General features: G+C 43.4%; 1 protein-coding gene across 2 annotated transcripts in view; it reads left to right on the forward strand.

Annotated features, from left to right (window-relative positions):
* Nucleotides 1–1,363, forward strand: part of CHCHD3 (coiled-coil-helix-coiled-coil-helix domain containing 3) — a 262,201-nt gene extending 260,838 nt beyond the window's left edge. For both annotated transcript variants that reach the window (XM_040643982.1, XM_008712051.2), the window contains one exon: nucleotides 631–1,363. In XM_040643982.1, coding sequence (XP_040499916.1) covers nucleotides 631–654 — 24 coding nt within the window. In that variant the 3' untranslated portion in view covers nucleotides 655–1,363. The remainder of the gene's footprint in view (nucleotides 1–630) is intronic.
* Nucleotides 1,364–21,627: the final 20,264 nt, after the last annotated feature.

Here is a 21,627-nt window from a genome sequence, read left to right on the forward strand (position 1 = left end):
CCCCTGCCTCGGCTAGTTATAGAATTTTAATCTGATAGTTGAGAACCACCCCCTACGCCCAATCACAAAAATAAATAACCAAATAGGATGTAGGGGCCATTTTTGCAATTTCGGAATAGATACTTATCTTTGTACGTCCGTCCAGCATTGCAAGCTTACGAACATCTGTGTTCTGCCTGGGATGGGCAGAGGTTTCTGGAAGAGGTTCTTGTCCTCTCGGAGCCTTTGGGGTTTAACCTCTACTCCACCCCAGCCCTCACCCCCGCTGCCTTGACAATAGCTTCACCCCAGTCCCTGTGGCCACCAGAAATACTCCCATGCATCCCACATGCCAATGGTTGTGAGACAGCACCCATGTCCACAGCCGGCTACGATCCAGGCCATGCTCACTCAGGTTCAGCTTCGTATGGCGGCAGGGGTGGGGGGTGGGGTCATTTGGAGATTATACATGATTAAGCAATGGCGTTCATTAAAGGTAATAATATTTTGAGACCAAGAAGCATGCACCTTGTTTTATGTGTTTTTGAGTAGATCTTTGAAAAGTAATACAAATAGTATTAAATAGTTCTTGCCATTTTGGGGATCCCTCCTTCTGCTGGTAAAAACTCATGTTTTCTATTTCTCTTGCAGAGCATGCTTGAGAAGGGAGGATAAAGTCAACTTTTAGAACAAGCAGAACTCCTCAACGTTAATTCCAGAGGCGGAACATTTTTTTTTCCTAGTAAGAAAGTAACCCATTTAAGGAGAAGACGATTAAAGAGAAGCACCAAAGAGCAGATCCAGCCGAAGCATATCCCAGTTTGATCAACTGCAGTTTGAAAAGCCAAGGCCTAGATCAGGTATCAGCCAGCAAGGACACACTGCAGTGTTAGTCAACCCTGTTCATGATGATTAAAAGAGAAAGGCAGCCCTCTACACCTTTCTAACTTTCTATTCAACTCTTTCTTCTCACAAGCTCCAGGGTTGGGTGAATCTTCATTCCAGCAGAGCTGGGGCAGGGGGTTGGGATGGGGGCTAAGGTAATTGGAGCGGGGTGGGGAAAGGGCACCATACCTCCCCCAGCAGTGCTGGGTGCAATCGTCTAGGCTCTGGCATGTTGGTTTTTCTCTTTTTCTTTTCTCCCTTGACTATATAAGACCTACTTCATTTTAACTTACTATGGTGATCATATAAGTAAGACAAAAAGGAGAGAAAAATGTACCTCTTTTACTGGAATAATGTTTATGATTACAAGTGAAATAAGGCATTTTTTTATCAACATAAAGGCAACCTTGGCTTATACAACCTCTTCTCGATCATGAATACTGACATCTTTACTGCACTCACTATCAATAATAAATATATTTTCCGAAGAAGACTGGCATTGCAGCCTGGGGCCTCGTGTATTCCTTTCGTTGGGTTAGATGGTTATGCATATGGGAATTGAGCTGATTTATATTGTTATTAATTTGCATCTGTGCCGTACCTTTCCTCTAAAAAGCTCCAAAGCACTTTGCAGAGCCTCAGACAGTCAAGAGATACTTAAAACTTGCCTCTCAGCTAGGTAGGATTCAGTAAGGTCTTTACAAATTGCATGAACCTTTCTGTCTTTGGGATGACTTAAGTCACCCTGCCTGGGGCAAGAACTGGATTAGATAAGCTTGGTTAGGAATGTCTGACCCTGCAATAGTACGAAAATGTTTAAAAACAAAAAAAAACCCCAATCCTTAGCAGCTTTTTCCTCTTTCCAATTTCATTGAAATTTCTTGATTATAACTTATTTTTCTACCAGAGGAGTGGTGCTTCAACCCTGAATTTTGGTAAGTTGGAAGTTAGCATTCACACTGAAGCTGAATGGAAAGTTCTTTCCGGGATATACATGGAGAAGAAAATGCCAGTGCTCTGTGATGTCATCTGAAAAGCTTTTGTCATGTCGAAGTTTTATTCCGTTTTTATTTTGATAGAGAATTTAGCAAAATGATTAAGAATGCAGGCTCTGGAATAAGGAGTATCTGTATTCAGATTGTGTCTCTGCTTCTACCAACTTTGGGACTAAAGTCACCTAACTATACTGATCCTCTGATTCTTCAACCGTATATAGACGGAAAGTTGAAGAACCTGTCTTGTAGGCTTCTGATGAAGAGTCACAATGCTTCCCACATATGTTCAGTCAGGCTCAGTATCCGTTGTTGTTGGTTTGTGTGATCATTCAGTAAACTGGTATTTGGAGTTGGGGGCATGGAAAGAATGTCCATATACCCAGATTACCTTTTACTGTAGAGGAATCAGGATGAACTTGCGCGTGGAAATTTCCAGCAACCCCCATATATGTAAGTGTGGCTTCTTAATTCCTCTTAATTCCTGAGTTGGTTCCATTTGAATGACATTTTCCTGTACCTTTATGGACACACCTGTAGATCTGATGTTGATTCTGAGTGACCTTGGTGACTCTCCTTCCATAATTAACCGAGAGGCTCTGTGATTACTGTTTAATGAAGGTTTTTTTTGTTTTTGTCTTTGTTTTTTAATGGTGCAGAATAAGCTGAGTTCACTTAAATGTGAATGAAGGAAGCAGGGTAACTTGAGCAGCACATTTGGCCACCGTCAGGACGGCATCCAGGTAACTGCCTGGGAGAAATAATAGGTACACAAAAACAAGTGTTTACGCGGTGACTTGCTGTAGTGTTTGCAAATCAGCTAACTCACAAATTCCCTCCTATACTGTTTTGTTTTGCAATTGAGAGCCAAGAACTTGGCACATCCCAGGCTGCCAGTCTTGTCGCTGGCAGAGAAATGCAGCACTGAAGCATCAGGCATTTCAAGCTGGTTAGATACATGAGAATGGGAGGGTGGTTTGTCAGATTACTGATTTATCATTCTGATAAACGTGATGAATACAGGGGGGAAAGACAGCACTTTGGGGGAAATAAAAGGATGACATGGTGCCTTTCCACCACTTTTGGAGGCTTCCCTGTTGACTACATCACAGCTCTGTTCAGGTCGTTGTTGACTTTAGGACAACTGCCTGGGAAGAATGTTGTGATTTATGAGTCTCATAGGAGTGACACACTCCAATCACTTTCTCCAGGAAGTGGAGCAGACCTTGAACCACAATAGATTAGTTCTTGAAACCCAGAAGAATAACGTATCTATCCTGAAAGCTGGTCACACTAAGCAGATGTCTGGGGAACTTCTAGAAGACGGCTGGGTCAGACCAGTACAAAGTCCTCTCTTTGAAAATCAGTCAGGAATTTATTACAGAAGACTTGCTAACATGTGATGGTTTAAAAAATTATTGGCTAATCATTATTAATAGCAAATGTGGACTGCTAAAAGCCAGATGCTTGTGGCCTGCTGGTCAACCAGTGAGACTCCGTAGCAGCTCTGAGTTGTATTTTGCTTAGAACTGAACAAGCAGCCAGATGGCCTTAGCTTCTCTGGCTTAGGAGCTGGGAACCTGCGGTTCTTAGCTTGATATCTTTCAGCCCACATGTATAATTGCTTTTGCCAGAAACCCACAGGATAATTCTCTTTCCCCCCTTTCGGTGAGCCATAGGATCTGACCCTTTCAAGATTTAAGAATTAGAGCAGATGAAGAACAATTGAAAGGGTAGCAATAACTTACTGTGATTCAGACCAAGTGAACTGAAAACTAGGAATTTATTTTGACTTAATATTCTCGAAAAGCTAATACTTTGAATGAATGAGTTAATAATTCATTTGTTTTCTGTCACTGCTCTGTTCCCCTAACCCCCCCGGTCTCCATCCATTTCTTTGCTTCCCTCCCTCTTTCCCATCTGTTTCTCCTCTTCTAGCTTCTTCTATCTGCTTAAACTTCTCTCATCCTACTTGGCCTTTCAGGGCCAGCTCCTGGGAGGTATTATTACAGGGGTGCTGAGGGCATTATCTTGGGTACAGAATCTTGGACTCTTACTCTGGTTCTGCTGCTCTTGCCAACTGGGGCAAGTCCCTTCTTAGGTTTCTCACTGTACCTTCTCTATTGTATATATATGTTTTATATTTCATGTTGTATGCGCGCGCTCTCTCTCTCTCTCTCTCCCTCTCCCCAGGTTTTTCCAGCCTCAGTATTGCTGGTAGGACCATGCCACCCTCCCTCCCCAGCTGATTCCTTTAGTAAAGTATTCATCCCAATCAAAGAATCTTCCACTTTTCCTATCAGTTGTCTTGAACCTTCCAAATAGACCCACAGCCTTATTATTGTTTTGAAGTAAGCTTGACGCCCATTGTGACACTTGAACTCATGACCCCGAAGATCAAGAGTTACTGTCTGAGCCAACCAGACACCCTAGACCCACAGCCTTCTTTAGACCATAATAATATGCCCTTAATTTATGGGACAGTCCAGTATTAAACCCAGCTTAGAAACTCCCTGAAACTCACTCAAACCAAGTCAACCTAAATGGGAAATAGCTATACCTCAATTTAATGAATTCTTCAGACCTCTTGAGGTGAGCAGGACTAGGCATGGCCTCCGTACACGTCGAAGAGTTTCCCCGTGCAGAAAAGTTTGACTTCTCTCACCTGTTTGTACCCTACACAGTTTCCCCTCTTCCTCTCCTGGTCACTGTCACTTTGCTGAGAGAGCAGTGTGCTTTGAATATAACCTTGTCTTCAAAGTAAATTACATTTCCATAATGGCTTTTAAATGCAAATGTGGCAGCCTGAGGTCCCTGGCCAAGTTGCAGGGTCCCACTCTGCTCTGGCCACACCTCTCCTTCCTAGACTTGGTCCTGGCGGGGTAACGGCCTGCCCAGACTGGGGAGCCTCCCGCAGCGCCCTTCTCTGCCAGGTGTGCCCCAGGCCAGCCTGCTACTAGGTTCTCGTCAATGGCTTCAGCACAGGTTGAGAGCCTGTGCTTGCTCTGTTTCCCCCGTCCCTGGCAAATATATAAAATAGAGGTTGAAGGCGCTGCTCCTGGGACCACCTGCTTATTATCTGCCTGTGCAGCCTGAGAGACAAAGACATTTTCTTCCATCTCGTAGCCATAGGCTGCTCCCCTACGTCAGCATCAAACCAGAGACCAGTCCAGTGTGCAAAGTTTAGTTTTGCTTTGCATCTCCCTGAGGTAACGTGCACCCTAGTCTCAGAAACTTGTCCACAACGTCATTGAAAATACTATTCAACACAGAGTTGAAGTGGCAATGTCTTTTTATTTCAAGCTTAGAGGACACCGGCAACTTTGCTATAGCTGAGGCTGAATAGGATGTCGGCTCACCTGCTGGCGGGAGTTTATTTTGAGTTACCTCAGTGTTCTTAAAATGCTTTTGCAGGAGCCACATGTTAAATGTGGACCCAAAATAAAAGAGCCCACACTCCTCACTCTCAGGTGCTTAACACAGAACCTGGAAACCTCAGTAGCGAAGGCAGAAGGTGATTTTCCTCCACTGGAAATGAATTTATCTGTGCAGTTAGAAAGACGCTATTGTATAGAAGCAGAGAATGAGTTATGGATCCCCACTGAGGTGGTGCTCTTTCAGGAACATCTGAAGTTACTGTCTCGAGTTTATGTAACCACTTACAACTTCCTCCTCTGTGTAGGAGTGACTTGTTCATCACCGTACGGGTCTCCCTGTACCACTCTCGCTCATCACTCCTGCACTCTCTTGGACCCGGCAGGGCTGGTTTTCAGCCACAGTACCATGCCACACTGGCATTGCCTAAATCATCCACACCTTGGTGCAACAGAGGCTACCTTTGTGCCCCGGGCACTGTCCCAGGAGTCAGGGAGACAGTGGTCAACACGATAGACGGGTCCTGGCCTCGCGGAGTTTACACTGGGTGGGGTGTGAGGGGAATGAACAGTAAACAAAATGTCACGGAATAGTAAATGGCTACACAAATATTAAAGCAGGGTGAGGAGAGTTCAGGGAGATGGAATAGGGCTTGTGGGGGGAGGAGGGTGCTCTGTAGGATTCAGTGGCGAAGACAAGCTGTAAGGAAGTGGCAGCTGAGCAGATTCTTGAAGGTAGTGAGAAGTTCATTCCAGGCTGGGGAGAATAAGCTTGGTGTGTTTGGGAACAGCAAAGAGGTCCTTGTGGCTTAAGCGGAGTAAAAAAGGCAAATGAAATTGGGAGATGAGTTCAGAGAGGTAGGCAGGGTCCAAACAGGAGGGACCTCTTCTCCATGGTAAGAATTAAGTTTTATTTGGAGTGTGATTAAAAACCATTGGAGGGTTTGGTGCAGGGTCATCAGTTTATCTAATTTACATTTCTAAAAGATCAATCTGGCTGCTGTGTGAAGAATTATCTGAAGTTTGGATAATGTGGAAGAGAGAACAGTAGGAAACTATTAATGATGTAAGCAAGAGGTGCAGATGTGGACTAGGATGGTAACAGTGGAGAAAGTGAGAAGTCATCAGATTTAGGACATCTATAGATAAAAGTAGACCCAATAAGGCTGACTCTTGCATTAGATGGGGATGGGGGTGAGGGAAAGAGAGGAAAGTATAAGAAGCCCAAGATTTGTCTCAGCAGCTAATAACTCAACCATTTACTGAGGTGGAGACACAACACTAGCAAGATCGGGGAGGGGAGGCAGGAATCAAGGGTTCAGTTTTGATCGTGTTATGTTTAATATGTAAATTATAATTTCTAGTAGAAATGCTGAGTAGGCTGTTAGGTAAACACTGGGGCTAGATATAAGATTGAGGCATCAGTGTGGTCATGATACAGAGCCTTGGCACTGATTGTGCTCACCCAGGGAGTGAACGGACGACTTAGCCCTATGGCTCTCAGGAGAGGACTGAGCAGAGAGGAATAGGACAGTGGCTGTTGGGGTGGGGGACAAACCAAGGCCAACTTGGAGGCCAAGGGAAGAAAGTGTTTAAAAAGGGAGGGCATGCCCAGCTGTATTAAGTGCTGCTGATGGATCAAACAAGAGGAATTTGTGATTTAGTCAATGGATTCAGCGACTTGAAGGCTACTTGACGAGCAGTTTTCGTGACTATGATAATGAAAGCCTGGTCACAGTGGGGTTGAGGAAAGAATGGGTTTGGGAAGTGGAGACAGGAGAGAAGCACTTCTGAGAAGTTTTAACTAAAAGGCAGAGAAGTAGGTGGAAGAGCTGTGAAGGTTCTAGGGAGGTTTCTTTTTAAGACTGGGGATATTTTAGCCTGTTTTGTATGCCAATGGAAATAACCAAGGGAAGAGAAATTCAGTGAAAAGTTTCAGAGCAAGCAGGCCAAGAGGTGGGGATCCAGTCTTAGATAGGCACAGTTTATGTATTGTGATAGGAGAGAAGGTCAAGTTCGTAAATAAAGGTGCAGGCAGGCTATGGGTTTGGTCATGAGAGGGGCAGGTCATTCTCTTCTAATGGCTTCTATTTTCTGATGAGCCACAAGGATTATCCCAAGTTAATGTTCACTACTAATAATTAAAGTAGCTGAGCACCTTCCTTTCTCTCTACCTTTTCTTCCTTCCTGAATAATTCAGTCCAAAAGCCATTAGGTGGGATCTCACAAGGTAGGCCTCCATGCTGGAGGTTGGGTGATGGAGGCCCATATTGGGATGCCTGAACACAGTGAGGAGGGTGTCCATTCCTGGAAGAGGAACATTACAGTGTGGTGTCAGAGCCTGAGTGGGAGGGTGGTTGTGTTGGTAGGGAAGAATGGTGGCAGTAACAATGGGAAAGTGGTTATATCTGAGGACACTGATCTAGGAAATAAATACAGTGAAGATGATGGGAGCCAGAGGAAGGAAGTTATTTACTGTCAGAGGAAGGAATTACAAATATGGAAGAGGAGAAAAGTAAGAACTCTGTGGTGTCGTTTTGGAATTGGAGATATTGATGTGATTGTGATTTTAAATATATATAGGTACAGAAATAAATGCAGATATGTATGTGTGTGCATGTTGATATGTACATATTCATACCATTGTGTATATTAAGTACATATATGTGTGTGTATATTCGTATGTATATTCATACGTATATTCCTTAGCTCTGTCACTGAGAGGACCGAGAAACAACAGCATCTTAATGGCAATGAGCATTCCAGGTGCCCAGATCTTGGTTTCTAAATACCATTCAGTGGGCTAAAAGGAACCATAACTTGTCGAAGAAATGACTACCTCCAGGGTTGGGGCCCAGAAAATACAAGATGGGAACGTATCAAAAGGGCAGAGCCAGCTTGAAGGGGATATCATTGTTCACATCTGGGGCGGTTTAAGCATCAGAATAAATTCTGATAGTAATCCGTGGAATAACATGGATACGTATAAATAAATGGATGAATAGATAGGGAAAAGGAAATACTTCTTCCTTAAGATAGACTGCAAACTAATAAATGGAAAAGAAATTATAGGATTACAAAATCATCACTAGACAACCATTACAGTGATAATTCACCCGAGAAACATCGATGGACATTAACGGGGGGAAGCTTTTTAAGAAACATAGTCTCAATTGATGCCTAATTTATGAGTTACAAAAGTAAAAAGAGTAACCTTACAGTGAAGAAACCTGACAGAAACCTTAATCAAGTGACCAACATTCCAATTCCAATAATGGGTCAAATCAAGATCTGATGCGATGCAGTGAGAACACACAATGGCATCACCTCTGCAATACTCCTACCAAAAATGTGTAGCCTGATCTAATCATGAGGAAATATCAGACAAACCCAACGTGAGGGACGATATATGAAAGGCTTGTAACCTTCCAAAGTGTCAAAATTCTGAATGCCAAGAAAAAAGCTGAAGAACTATTCTAAATTGAAGGAAACGAGACAACAGTAACTAAATCCAGTACGTGATCCTAGATGATACCTTTCTGCTGTAAAAGACATTGCTGTGGTTTTTTTTTTCAAGATTTTATTTATTTGCGAGAGAGAAAGCACGAGAGGGGGGAGGGTCAGAGGGAGAAGTAGACTCCCAGCTGAGTGAGGGAACCTGATGTGAAGACTCCACCCCAGGACTCCAGGATCACGACCTGAGCCAAAGGCAGTTGCTTAGCTGACTGAGCCACCCAGGCGCCCTGTAAAAGACATTGTTGGGATACTTGGCATAACTTGAACAGTGACTGGACTATGGATTAGATGATAGTAATATGGTGACTTTTTAATTTTTTGGATGATCATATGGTAGTTATGTAAGGGACTATTCTTGTTCAGGGTATTGGGGCGATGGGGCACAAGTCAGCAACTCACTGTCAAATGGTTCAGGATAAAAAGTTATTTGTATTCTTCTTGAAACTTTTCTATAGGTTTGGAATTATTTTGAAATCAAAAAGAATTATAAAGTAGCCAAGAGTAAAGAGATTTACTTTAAAAAATAAAAAAAAGGAATAGCTAAAAATCTCTTGAAGAACTAGAAGGGAGGACTTGCTGCACTAGAGTCATTATCAGGTTACACTAATGAGGAGAGTATGACCTTGGACAGACTAGTGGAACAGCATAGGGCGTCCACAAACAGAACGATGCATAGGTGAATGGTTGCTGTACACCCAAGGTAATACTGCAGGCCGGAGACTGGTCCTTAAAAACATATGTCGCCTCTTACCTGTTAGAATGATGATTATCAAAAAGATAAGTGTTGGTGAAGATGGGGGGAAAAAGGGAGCCCTTGTGCATGTTGGTGGGGGTGTAAGTTGGTGCGGCCACTATTGAAAATAATATGGAGGTCCTCAAAACAGTAAAAATAGAACTGCCATATGATCCAGAAATTCCACTTGTGGTATTAACTGAAGAAAATGAAAACACTAACTCAAAAAGATACACACCCATGTTCGTTGCAGCATTATTTACTGCAGTTTTTTACTGTCATAGCCAGGATAGGGAAGCAACCTGTGTCCATCAATAGATGTATGAATGAAGAAGACATCTATGTATATACACACAATGGGATATTATTAAACCATAAAAGAGAAGGTAATCCTGCCATTTGCGACCACATGGATGGCCCTTGAGGGCATTATGCTAATCAGAGAAAGACAAATACTGTATGATCTCTCCTATACGTGGAATCTCCAATAAACCCAAGGTCATGAAAATGGAGAAGAGATTGGTGATTGCAAGAGGTGAGGGGGGGAGGGATTGGCCAAATGGGTGAAGGTGGTCAAGGTACAAACTTCCAGCTCCAAAGTAAATCATGGGAATGTAATGTGCAGTATGGGGGCTATGGTTAATAATACCATATTGTATATTTGAAAGTCACAAGAGGAGTAAGAGTAGATCTTAAAAGTTATCACAAGAAAAAAAATGTATATGTGTGGTGATGGATATCAGACATAATTGTGGTGATCTTTTCACAATATGTGCAAATATTGTATCATTATGTTATATACCTGAAACTATTATAATGTTGTATGTCAAATCTCAATAAAAAATATGTAATGCTGGGTCAATTTAATATCGATATGGAGCAAAAGGGAGACTGGACCCTACTTTGTTCCATACTCAAGCCGGTTTTAATTGGAGTGTCATTTAAATGAATAAACAAAACACTAACTCTTCTAGAATACAATACAGAAGAATAGCTTTGTGACCTCAGTGTCAGGAAAAATTTCTTAAACAGGATACGAAAAAAAAAAACAACAACAAAAAACACCATAAGGGAAAAGGTTGATAAATTGGATCACTTTAAAACTAAGAATTTCTGTTCATCAAGACACCAAAGAGAGTGAAAAGGCAGGCCTTAAAAGACAAGATACTTGTGAAGCATAAGCCAGCAAAGGGCTCATATCCAGACTATATAAAGAACTACAAATCAGTAAGAAAAAGGCAACTGAACAGAAAAATGAGCAAGAGACTGAAATAAGTGCTTCACAGAAAGTAAATATCTAAATGGCCAATAAGCATATGAAATGTACTCAACAGCATTACTAATTAGGGGAATGCAAATTAAATTCACGATGAGATGCCACCATTTACCACAAGAATGGCAGAAATTAAAAAGATGGAAAATACGGAGTGTTGACAAGGATGTGAAGCAACTAGCTTCTAATACATTGCTGGTAAGACTGCAAATTGGTACAACCAATTTGAGAAATGATTTGGCATTACCTGTTAAAGCTGAACATACTGCTTTAGTTATAACAGAACTACTGTAGATGACTGGGTGGCTTATAACAACACGGATTTATTTGTCACCGTTGTGGAGGCTGGGAATCCCAAATCAAAGTGCTGGCGGATTTGGTGTCTGGTGCAGGCCAGGTCCCGGTTCTTAGATGGCTGTTTTCTCCCTGGACCCTCACGTGGCAAAAGGGTCAAGGGGGCTCTAGGAGATCTCTTTTATAAGGACACTAATCCCATTCATGGGTGATCCACCTTCCTGGCCAAATCGCCTCCCTCAAGGTCCCACTTCCAGATACCATCACGCTGGGCATTAGGTGTTTTTTTTTTTTTTTTTTTTGATGTTGGGAGGACACACATTCGTTCTATAGCACATGCCCATAACTTATGACCCAGCAATACCATGTCTAAGTACATCCCAGAGAACACCCAATAGCATTCATACTAGCTGCAAAGTGGAAACAACCAAATGTGCCTTGTAGGAAAAATATGTATGGAAGCATATGGAATAGTATACATTACTACAGATGAACGAATTAGGGCTATATGTGAAAATGGGTGATTCTCACAAACTTGAGGAAAAGTAGTATTAATACTTATTGTATAATTCCATTCATATAAACTACTTAAAAAGGCAAAGTACATGATAGCGTTTATGGATGGATGCTTATGTGGTTAAACTTGAAGAAAATTGAAGTATTAGCATATATGGATAGCAGTGACCTTTCTGGGGATCAGAGAGGTTACTGATGAGAAGGGACAAGAATGGGTCTTCAGGGGTCCTGGTAATACTCGTTCTTTGCCTGCATGGTAAATCGATCTATTTAGTTTATGATAATTCACTGGGCTGTACATTTATGTACTTATTGTGTCTTATACTTCACAATAAGAAGTGTTCGAAATAAATTTAAACAGGTTTAAAGCTATCCCTACGACAAAGTCATTTCTGCTCCCTTGACAATACCTCCCAGTTAGTAACTGACATTTGTTGAGGGGTATTTTGAGCCAAGCACTGTATTGAGCATTTTATATACATCATCTCTTATTGCAGTAATTCTATAAATTAGGTACTTTTATTCCTATTTCACAGTTAAGGAAGCTGAGGCTTGGAGGGGTTAAGTAATTTGCCAAAGGTCATACAGCTAGTAAACTGGACCCAGTCCCGTTTCTCCCCAGAAGTCTGGCTCTTAACTGCTGCAGGGTCCCCTTTCTGCTCTTACCTCATCCTGCTACCAAGACCTTCAGGGCATCTCTGTTTATTGTAAACTGCTGTAACCGCACACCGCCCGCCACAGCCTCTAGTCCAGTGCCTTGTACAATATAAGCCTTCAGTAAACGCTCCATTCTTTTCATCCACGTTCTCTCATGTACCGGCTGCACTAGTGCAAGATTTTTTTTCCTGTGCAAAGTTACTGAGGTTTGAGGCAGAGGAAGAATCACAGAAAGCCTCCTGCCTGTGGCTGATGCTAGTTTTGCTTGCCGGCATTTGTCAGACAAATTCCCTACTTCCTTTTTTGCCTTCCCTGAGCTCCAAGACATCTGCTTAACTTCATCATGTTCCCTCCCTCGGCCTGCCACCCAGGAAGCGATAGATGGAGAAGCAACCAGGCTGCGTGCATGCCTGCTGCTGCTGCCTCCGCAGGGTGTCCCAGGTGCAACTGCTCCGCAGGCCCTAGGTGGGCCAGGAGGGTGCAGGGCGCAGAGCCCAGCCATTCTAAATAAAACTCTTACTTCCACATTCCTACTGGTTTCCCAAGGTCTCCTGAGGCAAGAAGACTTCCAAAGAAAAGTAACTTGGTTTGGAACTCTCAAGCCATGTTCAGTGGTGACTGGTCACTGGCTTTGAAGCCGGAGCTGCTCAATAATGCAGGTGCAGAGCAGGTGCCTGGGGGCCCCATGAAATATCACCGAGTCAGCCTCAACCACTCGCCCTCACTGTGCCCTTTTCCTATTGCTAGAAGATTAAAAAAGAAATCAAATTCTGAGAACTCTGCACATATTTTCCTGGACAATTTTTACCACCATCTCAAGTTGCCCAAAACAGCTAATTATTTACAGTTCCCTCACCTCTCCTGAACGTGCTGTTTCTCAGGATTTATTTTGATACCTGCACCACTTACCTCATGGGTCTGAAGTCTAGGGGTCCATAGACTCACCCCCCCACCCTCCCACCCACCTACTCTGGCTCGCCTTCAAGTACCATCCACTTGGACCTGACAGTCGTTTAGAGCCAGGAGAACTTGGGCCACTGCCTGGTTTATAGACAGCATGAAGTCACATAAATAATGTCCTTAGAGTGAGCATTACTAGGCACTAAAAAGATTATGGCTGGTCTATAACATCCTTCGGGAAAATCTATAAATCGGTAGAGGGTAGTATAAGAAGGTCGAGGTCTCTTCCAGTGCTTTTTCCCATAATCTCACGCAGACTGTGACGATGTTCACTGTGGCCTGCCTAACAGTATCCTTCTTTGAGTTTGTTCAATTATCAGGTGGCCAGGTGTTTTCGGGGGCAACTTGCCTTGCCTTCCCAGCTGCCGGGATTAACCTTAAATAACCTAAGCCAATCATAGTAATTTCATTTTCCTTGTTAGTGATTGGCTTAGGCGTGGACATGTGATCTAATTCTGGCCAATGAGATGTGGGGAGTTTTCTGGGTGCTTCTGGGAAGGTTAAATAGGGACATTAGGCTGGGTTTAATGTCCCCTGATGGCTTTGGATGTTGCTGTGTGAGTGCTCGAGGCTGGAGCTTGGGTGCCTACCTGTGATCATGGAGCAACAGGCTTGAGGACAGAGACAGACATGGCGGATAGCAGAGGTAAAATGTGGGAAGAGCCCGTGCGTTCGCTGAAACTGGTCTACCATTGGACTTCTTGTTATGAGAGGTGGTACATTTCTCCTTACCCTTTATGTGCTTGAGCTGGTTTGGTGTTACATGGGCTGAAAACCTGATCCATCTGAATTTAACACAGATGCAGCCTCCCTCTCCCACTTCCTGAGCTTCCCTTATTGTGGTGCCGACTTCAGGCTAGCTTTTTTTTTTTTTTTTTTTCCAGCAGGGGTTGGCTTTTTAATGATATCTTCACATTCAGTCACCTCAGCCTCTTTCTCACCAAATGCTTGCTCAAGGTTAGACTTTTAATCCTTCCGAAGGGAACAGTGTGAAATGAATTACCCAATCACGTACATCAGAATCACATGGCAAATGGGCAGAAGATCCAGAGACACAAATGGGCCGTAAGACCAGGGAAAGACATTCAGCATCACCGGTCATTAGGGAAATGCAAATCAAAATCACAGTGAGATACCACTTCCCACCCCCTAGGATGGCTGTGATTAAAAAGGACACTAGCAAGTGTTGGCGAGGATGTGGAGAAATGAGAATTCTCATATGCTGCTCAGAGTGTGAAATGGTGCAGCTGCTTTGGGAGGGTCTAGAAGTTCCTCAAACAGTTAAACATAGTTACTGTATGAGCCAGCAATTTCACCCCTAGAAATAGACCCAAGAGAACTGAAGAGCTAGGCCCCCACAAGAACTTGTACATGAGTGCTCATAGCAGCTTTATTTATCATAGCCAAAAAGTGGAAACAACCCAAATCTCCACCAGCTGATGAATGAAGAAACAAAATGTGGCATATCCACACAGTGAAATATTATTTGGTAGGAAAGGGGATGAAATTCTGATACTTGCTATGGTACAGATGAGCCCTGGAAACCCGCAAAGCAAATCCACAGAGACGACAAAGTAGATAGTGGGTGCCAGGGTAAGTGTTAGGGGGAATGGGGAATGACTGATACAAGGTACAGTTTCTTTTTGGTGGTAATAGTTGTACAACTCTGCATATACTAAAAAACACTGAATTGTGCACATTAAATGGGTGAATTTTATGGTAGGTGAATTATATCTTAGAGATGTTTAAGAAAGAAATCCAATTAAACCATTTTTGCTTTCTGAATTTACAAAAATTGGAATTGCCCCTGTTCGTTTGGTAAAAAGAAATAGGCAAAAACATTTGCTATATAGGATAATAATACATGTGACTTTTATGCATCTGAAAAGACAAAACACCTGGGGAGTTTAGATTATGGATTCCCCAGGCATCTCCTAAGACCTACAGATCAGATCCTCTGGGAGTGAGGTCAGGGAATGCTCGGCTCCCCAGAGACCCTTCTCATGCTCAAGTTTGCTGAGAGACAAGAGGAGAGTTCTGGCCTTCAGAATAATGATTCCTGCCTAGTGGAAGGTGTTTATTTGCAGAAAGAATGCTGAGTGTTGCGCACATAACCATAGCACACTGTACCATGAAGACACAGTTACGGCAGAGTTTTAGAGTCACAGACCTTACCTTGAGTTTTGGCTCAGTTAACCTGAAAGCTGTGTGAACTCTGGGAACTTACTTAAACCTCTTCAAGTCTGTTTCATCGTCTGTAAAATGGGGATAAGAATATTGGTTCAGAGGGGAGGGGGGTGGGGGAATGGGATAGGCTGGTGATGGGTGGTGGGGAGGGCACTTACTGCATGGTGCACTGGGTGTTATATGCAACTAATGAATCATCGAACTTTACATCAAAAACCAGGGATGTACTGTATGGTGACTAACATAATATAATAAAAAATATTTAAAAAAAAAGAATATTGTCCCCAAAAGGGCTGGTGTAATAAGGTGCTTCATACAGTGTCTCGTTCCTAATAAGCTTTAATTGGAATGGCAAAAAATAGTTGCTATATTCTAAAGTATATCCTTACATCAATGTAAGTCTTAGGAAAACACTATTTGGAGGAATTTCACTCAGGGGCACACAGAAATGTCTTTATTGAATTGTTAGCCGTATGGTGAAGTCCATAGAATATAAACCTTGTGAGAGCAAGGCCCTGTTTTTGGCTCCATGCTGTGTTACCAGTATCTGGAGAGTAGCGATTCTTAAATATTTGTTGAGTGCATGAGGGATACAGGGTTTTTCAGCAGTTGTTGTGAGTTAATGTTCCCTGAGTCCCTTGCCATAATGTAAGTAGCGCCATTTGCCTGATTGTGGACACCTGGTGTCTTAGTTGGCTTCGGCTGCCAAACAAAATACCATTGCCTGGGTGGCTTAAACAAGAGACATTTATTTCTCGAAGTTCTGGTGATAGGGAAGTCCAAGATCATGGTGCCAACTGATTTGTTGCCTAGTGAGGAAACTCTTCTTGGCTTGAAGATAGCTGCTTCCTCTCTTTTTCCTCATAGCTGTGTCTCTTTTTCTTATAAAACCACTCATCCCATCGTGAGGGCCCCACCCTCATGACCTCATCTAACCCTGATTACTTCCCAAAGGCCTCATTTTCAGCTACCACCACGTTGGGGGTAGGGCTTCAATGTATGAATTTCGGGGACACTGTTCAGTCCATAACAGCTTGTTCTTCCCCCAGCCCCAACTCATCAGCAAATTGTGCTTCCTCCAACCCCCCCTGACCGCCCACCCAGGCCTGCCAGAGATCTGCCTTTCTTGCTTCTGCCCACTCCTCCCCGCAGCCCTGGCCAGCTTTTCATTTTATGGCACCTGTTTGCTGCCCTGCTCAACTGACCAGATCTCATCTATAAACTCACAGTAGGCAACATTTGTAGAGTCTTGTGTCAGTCCTGATAAATCTTTGTTCTCAAAAGTTTCTGTTAATGCCACCCAAGAGAATGCCAGAGGATATGGAAATATCCCTGAAAAAATATCTTTCTATCATGGTAGGACCAAGGTCTTTGCTAGAAGAGTTGGCATGCTCTGCTTGGACTGGCTGAGCTAATGGCTCCACATTGCACAGCCTTTTCAATTGGCACATCCTCATTTCATTTGCTGTAGATGATCATCAGGAGCTGAAATCAACAGTTGTGTCTCCTGAGCCTCAAGGAACAGGCTTCTGCTTCTTCTCTCTGCCAGCAGTGTTGGTTAACAGACACTGTTTTCCAACACGCCTCGCTTGGTGATCATTTGCCTTGGGTTTCTAACCTCTCCCTCCACAGATTGTTTGCTTTCTCTCTGAAGGTTGGTGTTTCCTGCACCTCCCAAATTAGTATCATCTTTGAATTTCATCGCATACTGTTTGCCCTGCTTCTCCCAGGTCATTAACAGGCATTGGCGTAAGACCATCTCCATCATGGCAAGAGAGACCACCAAGCTGCCATGAGCTCTGGGGTTGGGTGGGAGGGGGTTTGCTTCCAGTGCCGAGAGGTAGGCCTCTGCTGAGATGGAGGTGATCCCTGTCTAGAGAAAGGAAACCTTGGAACATTTTAGAAGCCAGTTGGGAGCTCGGAGAGTCAACGGTGGATAGAGCTCAAGTGGTCTGGCTCTTCCTCTCGAGTTGGGAATCTCTCCCCAGGCCTGAACTGGGGGCTTAGAGGCATCATAGTATCCCCTGCTCCTGCTGGTGAAGTGAGAGGCCACATGTCCTGGCCTCCTTCTTGGCCCAGAGCCTCCTCCCCAGCAGACAGCCTTTGCTGCCCACTGTTGTCTTCATCTTGACCCCAGGTATTATTTTCACTAGTGTTAGCACTAGACCTAGCAGATGGTAAATACCCAAATGTTTGAGTGAAGGTATTTAGGTCTACGAATCAACTTATAGTCAATATATGACTGTCAGTATTGCCAAACTGGGGGAATTCCAGTCAAAAGCAAAACTGGACATTTAAGTTGGCCTTTTTGGTTTCGTAATGGGGTTATGCTATTTTCTTAATCTTTAAAAAATAAGAATGGCTTATTGAAATATCATCTATATGCCATACAGTTCCCCCTTTTCAGGTATACATTTCAGTGTCTTTTAGCAAAATCACAAGGTTGTGCAACCATCACTACAGTCTAATTTTGGAGCATTTTCATCACCCTGGAAAGAAACCGTATGGCCTTTAGCAATCACTCCCCATTTTCCCACACCAATCCTTAGTCCCTGGCAACCACAAATCTACTTTCTCTCTGTCTCGAGTACCTTGTTCTAGACATTTTGTAAAAATGGAATCCTACATTATGTGGCTTCTTTCACTCAGCACAATGTTTGCAGGGTCCACCCCTGCTGTAGCTTGTGCCACAACTTCATTTCTTCTTATAATCAAATATTCTGTTGTATGAATATATCACATTTTGTTGATGGAGATTAGGGTTTCTACTTTTTTACTATTATGAGTAATACTGCTGTGAGTATTGGTGTACAAGGTTTTGTGTAAACTTTTGTTTTCATTTCTCTTGGGTATATCCTTAGGAGTGGAATTGCTGGGTCCTGTGGTACCTACCTATGCTTAAAATTTTGAGGGACTGCCACACTTTTCCAAAGTGGCTCCACCATTTTACATTCCCACCAGCTGTATCCGAGGGTTCTAATTTCTCCATATCCTCATCATTACTTATTGCCTTGTCTGTCTTTTTGATCATAGCCATCCTAGTTGTTGTGAAGTGGTGTTACACTGTGTTGTTTTTTTTTTTTAAGATTTTATTTATTTGACAGCGAGAAAGAGCACAAGCAGAGGGAGAGGGAGAAGCCGGCTCTCTGCTGACCTGGGAGCCAATGTGGGGCTTGATCCCAGGGTCCTGGGATTGTGACCTGAGCCAAAGGCAGCTGCTTAACCAACTGAGCCACCTAGGCACCCCTACAGTGGTTTTGAATTACATTTCCCTGATGACAAAGGATGTTGAACATCTCTTTGCGTGTTTATTAACCACTTGTATATCTTCTTTGGAGAAATGTCTGTTCAGATTATTTGCCCATTTTTTAACTTGGGTTACTTTTTACTGTTGTAAGATTTCTTTACGTATTTTGGAAACAAATTCCTTATCAGATATAAAATTTGCACATATTTTCTCCCATTCTGTGGGTTGTATTTTCATTTACTTGATGGTATCATTTGCAGCACAAAGCTGTTAATCTTTATGAAGCCCAATGTATTGTTTTTCTTTTGTTTCTTGTGGTTTTGGCATCGTATCTAAGAAACTGTTGCCTAAATGAAGGTTATAACAATTTACTCCTATGTTTTCTTTTTTAAGAAGACTTATTTCTTTATTTTAGAGAGAGTGTGTGCACGAGTGGGGGAGGGGCAGAGGGAGAGGGAGAGAAGCAGACACCCCACTGAGCACGGAGCCCAGTACAGGGCTCCATCTCACTACCCTGAGATCATGACCTGAGCTGAAATCAAGAGCCGGACACTTAACCTACGGAGCTCCCCAAGCATCCCACCTATGTTTTCTTCTAAGAGTTTTATAGTTTTAGCTTTTACATTTAGGTCTGTGACAAACTTTGAGTTGATTTTTGTATATGGAGTGAGGAAGGGGTCCAATTTCATTCTTTTACAGGTATAGTTCTGAAAGAGCTATACCTTTAGCTTGTGCTGTCGGGTTTTAACTCATGCCCTGGCCCACCCCACCTCTTGGGGCATATAGCAGCAAGTGAAATAGTGCCTGAGATGCTATTTGGGGAAAGATGAGCATGGAGGGTGTGCAACTAAAGAGCCAACAGACTGAGGGACCAGCTTTGAATTTTAACTGACAGCATCTCTTTTGCACCACCCACTCCTCTCCTGTTTGTTAAATTGGGAGCAGCATTACACTGGGAGTCATTTTGGACTTTTTAAAAATATGAAATGTTAAGTAGTGCCTCAAAGTTTATGTCCTTGGCAAAATACTGCCTGGGGGAAACTAGTAAGGCATGGTGCTTACTAAGTCTCAGACCCCATTCTGGGTGTTTTACCTGCATTTACTCATTGATCAAGGTAACTGTGAGCCCTGCTTTTCCGGCCCATGCATCTCCACTTCAGGGAGGAGGGTGGAAGCTATAAGGAGGGGAGGATGGAGAGTGGAGGGGAGTGATGTTAGGAAAGGAAATCTAATCGAAGAAGAAGGTGGCATGTGTGGAAGAGAATGTTGGGGTAAAGGAGGATCTTAGAGCAAGCCTACCAGGGCTGCTCAAAGGCTGTGTGCATGTACATGCATATGGAGGGGCATCTTGGTGTCTTTCTCATCTCTCTGCCTCCCCTTCCTCCTGGCGCCCCTGTGTCTCTGCCGCTCTGTCTATGCTGCTCCTGCCCAGGGTGGGCCTCATGCTGTGGGTACCCACCCTGCTCTGCCCCAGTTCTTCAGGGAGGGTCCTCCCCCTCATCTGAGTCCCTAATTATCTAATGAGGTCATCTAAACCTCAGCTCTGGGTTAACCAAACCAGATGATTTATTTAGTTTATCAGGCTTTAAAATACTTCAGCTTTGAAGGGGCCATTGTCAGGGCCGGTACCTCATTGGGTTGGGGAGGGAGAAGGGCCCCTTCAAAGCTAAAGCATTTTAAAGCCTGGCTCCCCAACCCAGAGCAGTGAATCTTCCTGGTGTACCCCCAGACCCTAGTCTCTGCCTGTCATGGACCTGCCCCAACCTACAGTTGACATGAGATGTGGGAAGTGGAAGGAGCACCGAACAAGGCACCAGGCTACGAGGAACTAAAGCCCTGCTAAGTCACAAACTACCTTTGTGCCCCTGGGAATTAAGTCCTCGCCTGGCCTCATCTGCCTGGGGAACATGAACGACTTGATTAGACTCTGGCCAGGCCTTCACCCCCCAGCTCTGGTTTTCCATATTGTCCTCCCAGGCAGGGCTGGCCTCTCTGGGTCCTGCATTGAGCTTCCATAGCCAGTCTCCTCCTTCTGAAATGGACGTATGTGCCTTTCTCTTCCTCCATTTTCAGGGCGTGTGGGTCAGATACACCTTGACCATCTCTCAGGGGAGGGAGCTGCTGGGGCAGCCACTTACTAGCTCTGTGAACTTGAGCAAGCTCTCTAGCCTGTCTTACTTCCATTTCTCCCTCTATATAATGAAGATGGGTTGTCGAGAGAATTAAATGAGTCAATCATAAAGCTCTCTGAACAGTGCCTAGCACAGGGTAAGGGTTAACCATGAGCTTCCGTATCACAGCCACTGCTGTTTTACCTGTTTCCAGCTGATCCTGCACACAGCCTTGCCCTGTCTATCCTGGAAGGGCTGCAGAGTGTCAGACCATGCTGCTGTCCTGCTCCCCATTTCCCACTTTGTAAGCTGAGTACTGCTCTGTGTCACGTTGCCCTTCAAGCTCCCCGGCCTCGTCCTTCCTTCTGGCCACACGGGGACACACATAGGTCAGACTTGGGGTGTATGTATGTCTTGGATCTGTAAATCTACATATCTAAAACCTACCTTTCCATACCTACAGAAGCACTTTTGAACCCACGGTTTTTCAATACCTTCCAGTATGTTGTATCTCTACCTCGTAGGCTACACATTGAGATTTCCTCCTCTGTTCCCTTGGTCCCCCATGGTCCACTCTCGGTCCTAAATCTTTAGCTGTTGGGTGGCAGATTATTTTAAATCACTTGTTTTGGATAGTTTATAAATGATACCTATTTGTAAACTTGGAAAATGCAGGAAAGTGAGATAAAATAAGAACAAAAGTAGTTGATGTTTTGTTTATTAATCCTCTAAGTGAAAATACACTTAGACATGAACAATGACATGATTTAATCCTTTAAAGAGATTTAGCTAACATATTTTTAGTGACAAGTTTTAAGAGAGGTATTAAACATGCTTATTTGACAATGATAGTAGTTTTAATTCCTTTTAATTCAATAATCCTTTACTTTTGTCATAGTGAAC

The sequence above is a fragment of the Ursus maritimus genome, unplaced genomic scaffold (assembly GCF_017311325.1).
Source record: "Ursus maritimus isolate PB19 unplaced genomic scaffold, ASM1731132v1 scaffold_3, whole genome shotgun sequence".
NCBI classification, from domain to species: Eukaryota; Metazoa; Chordata; class Mammalia; order Carnivora; family Ursidae; genus Ursus; species Ursus maritimus.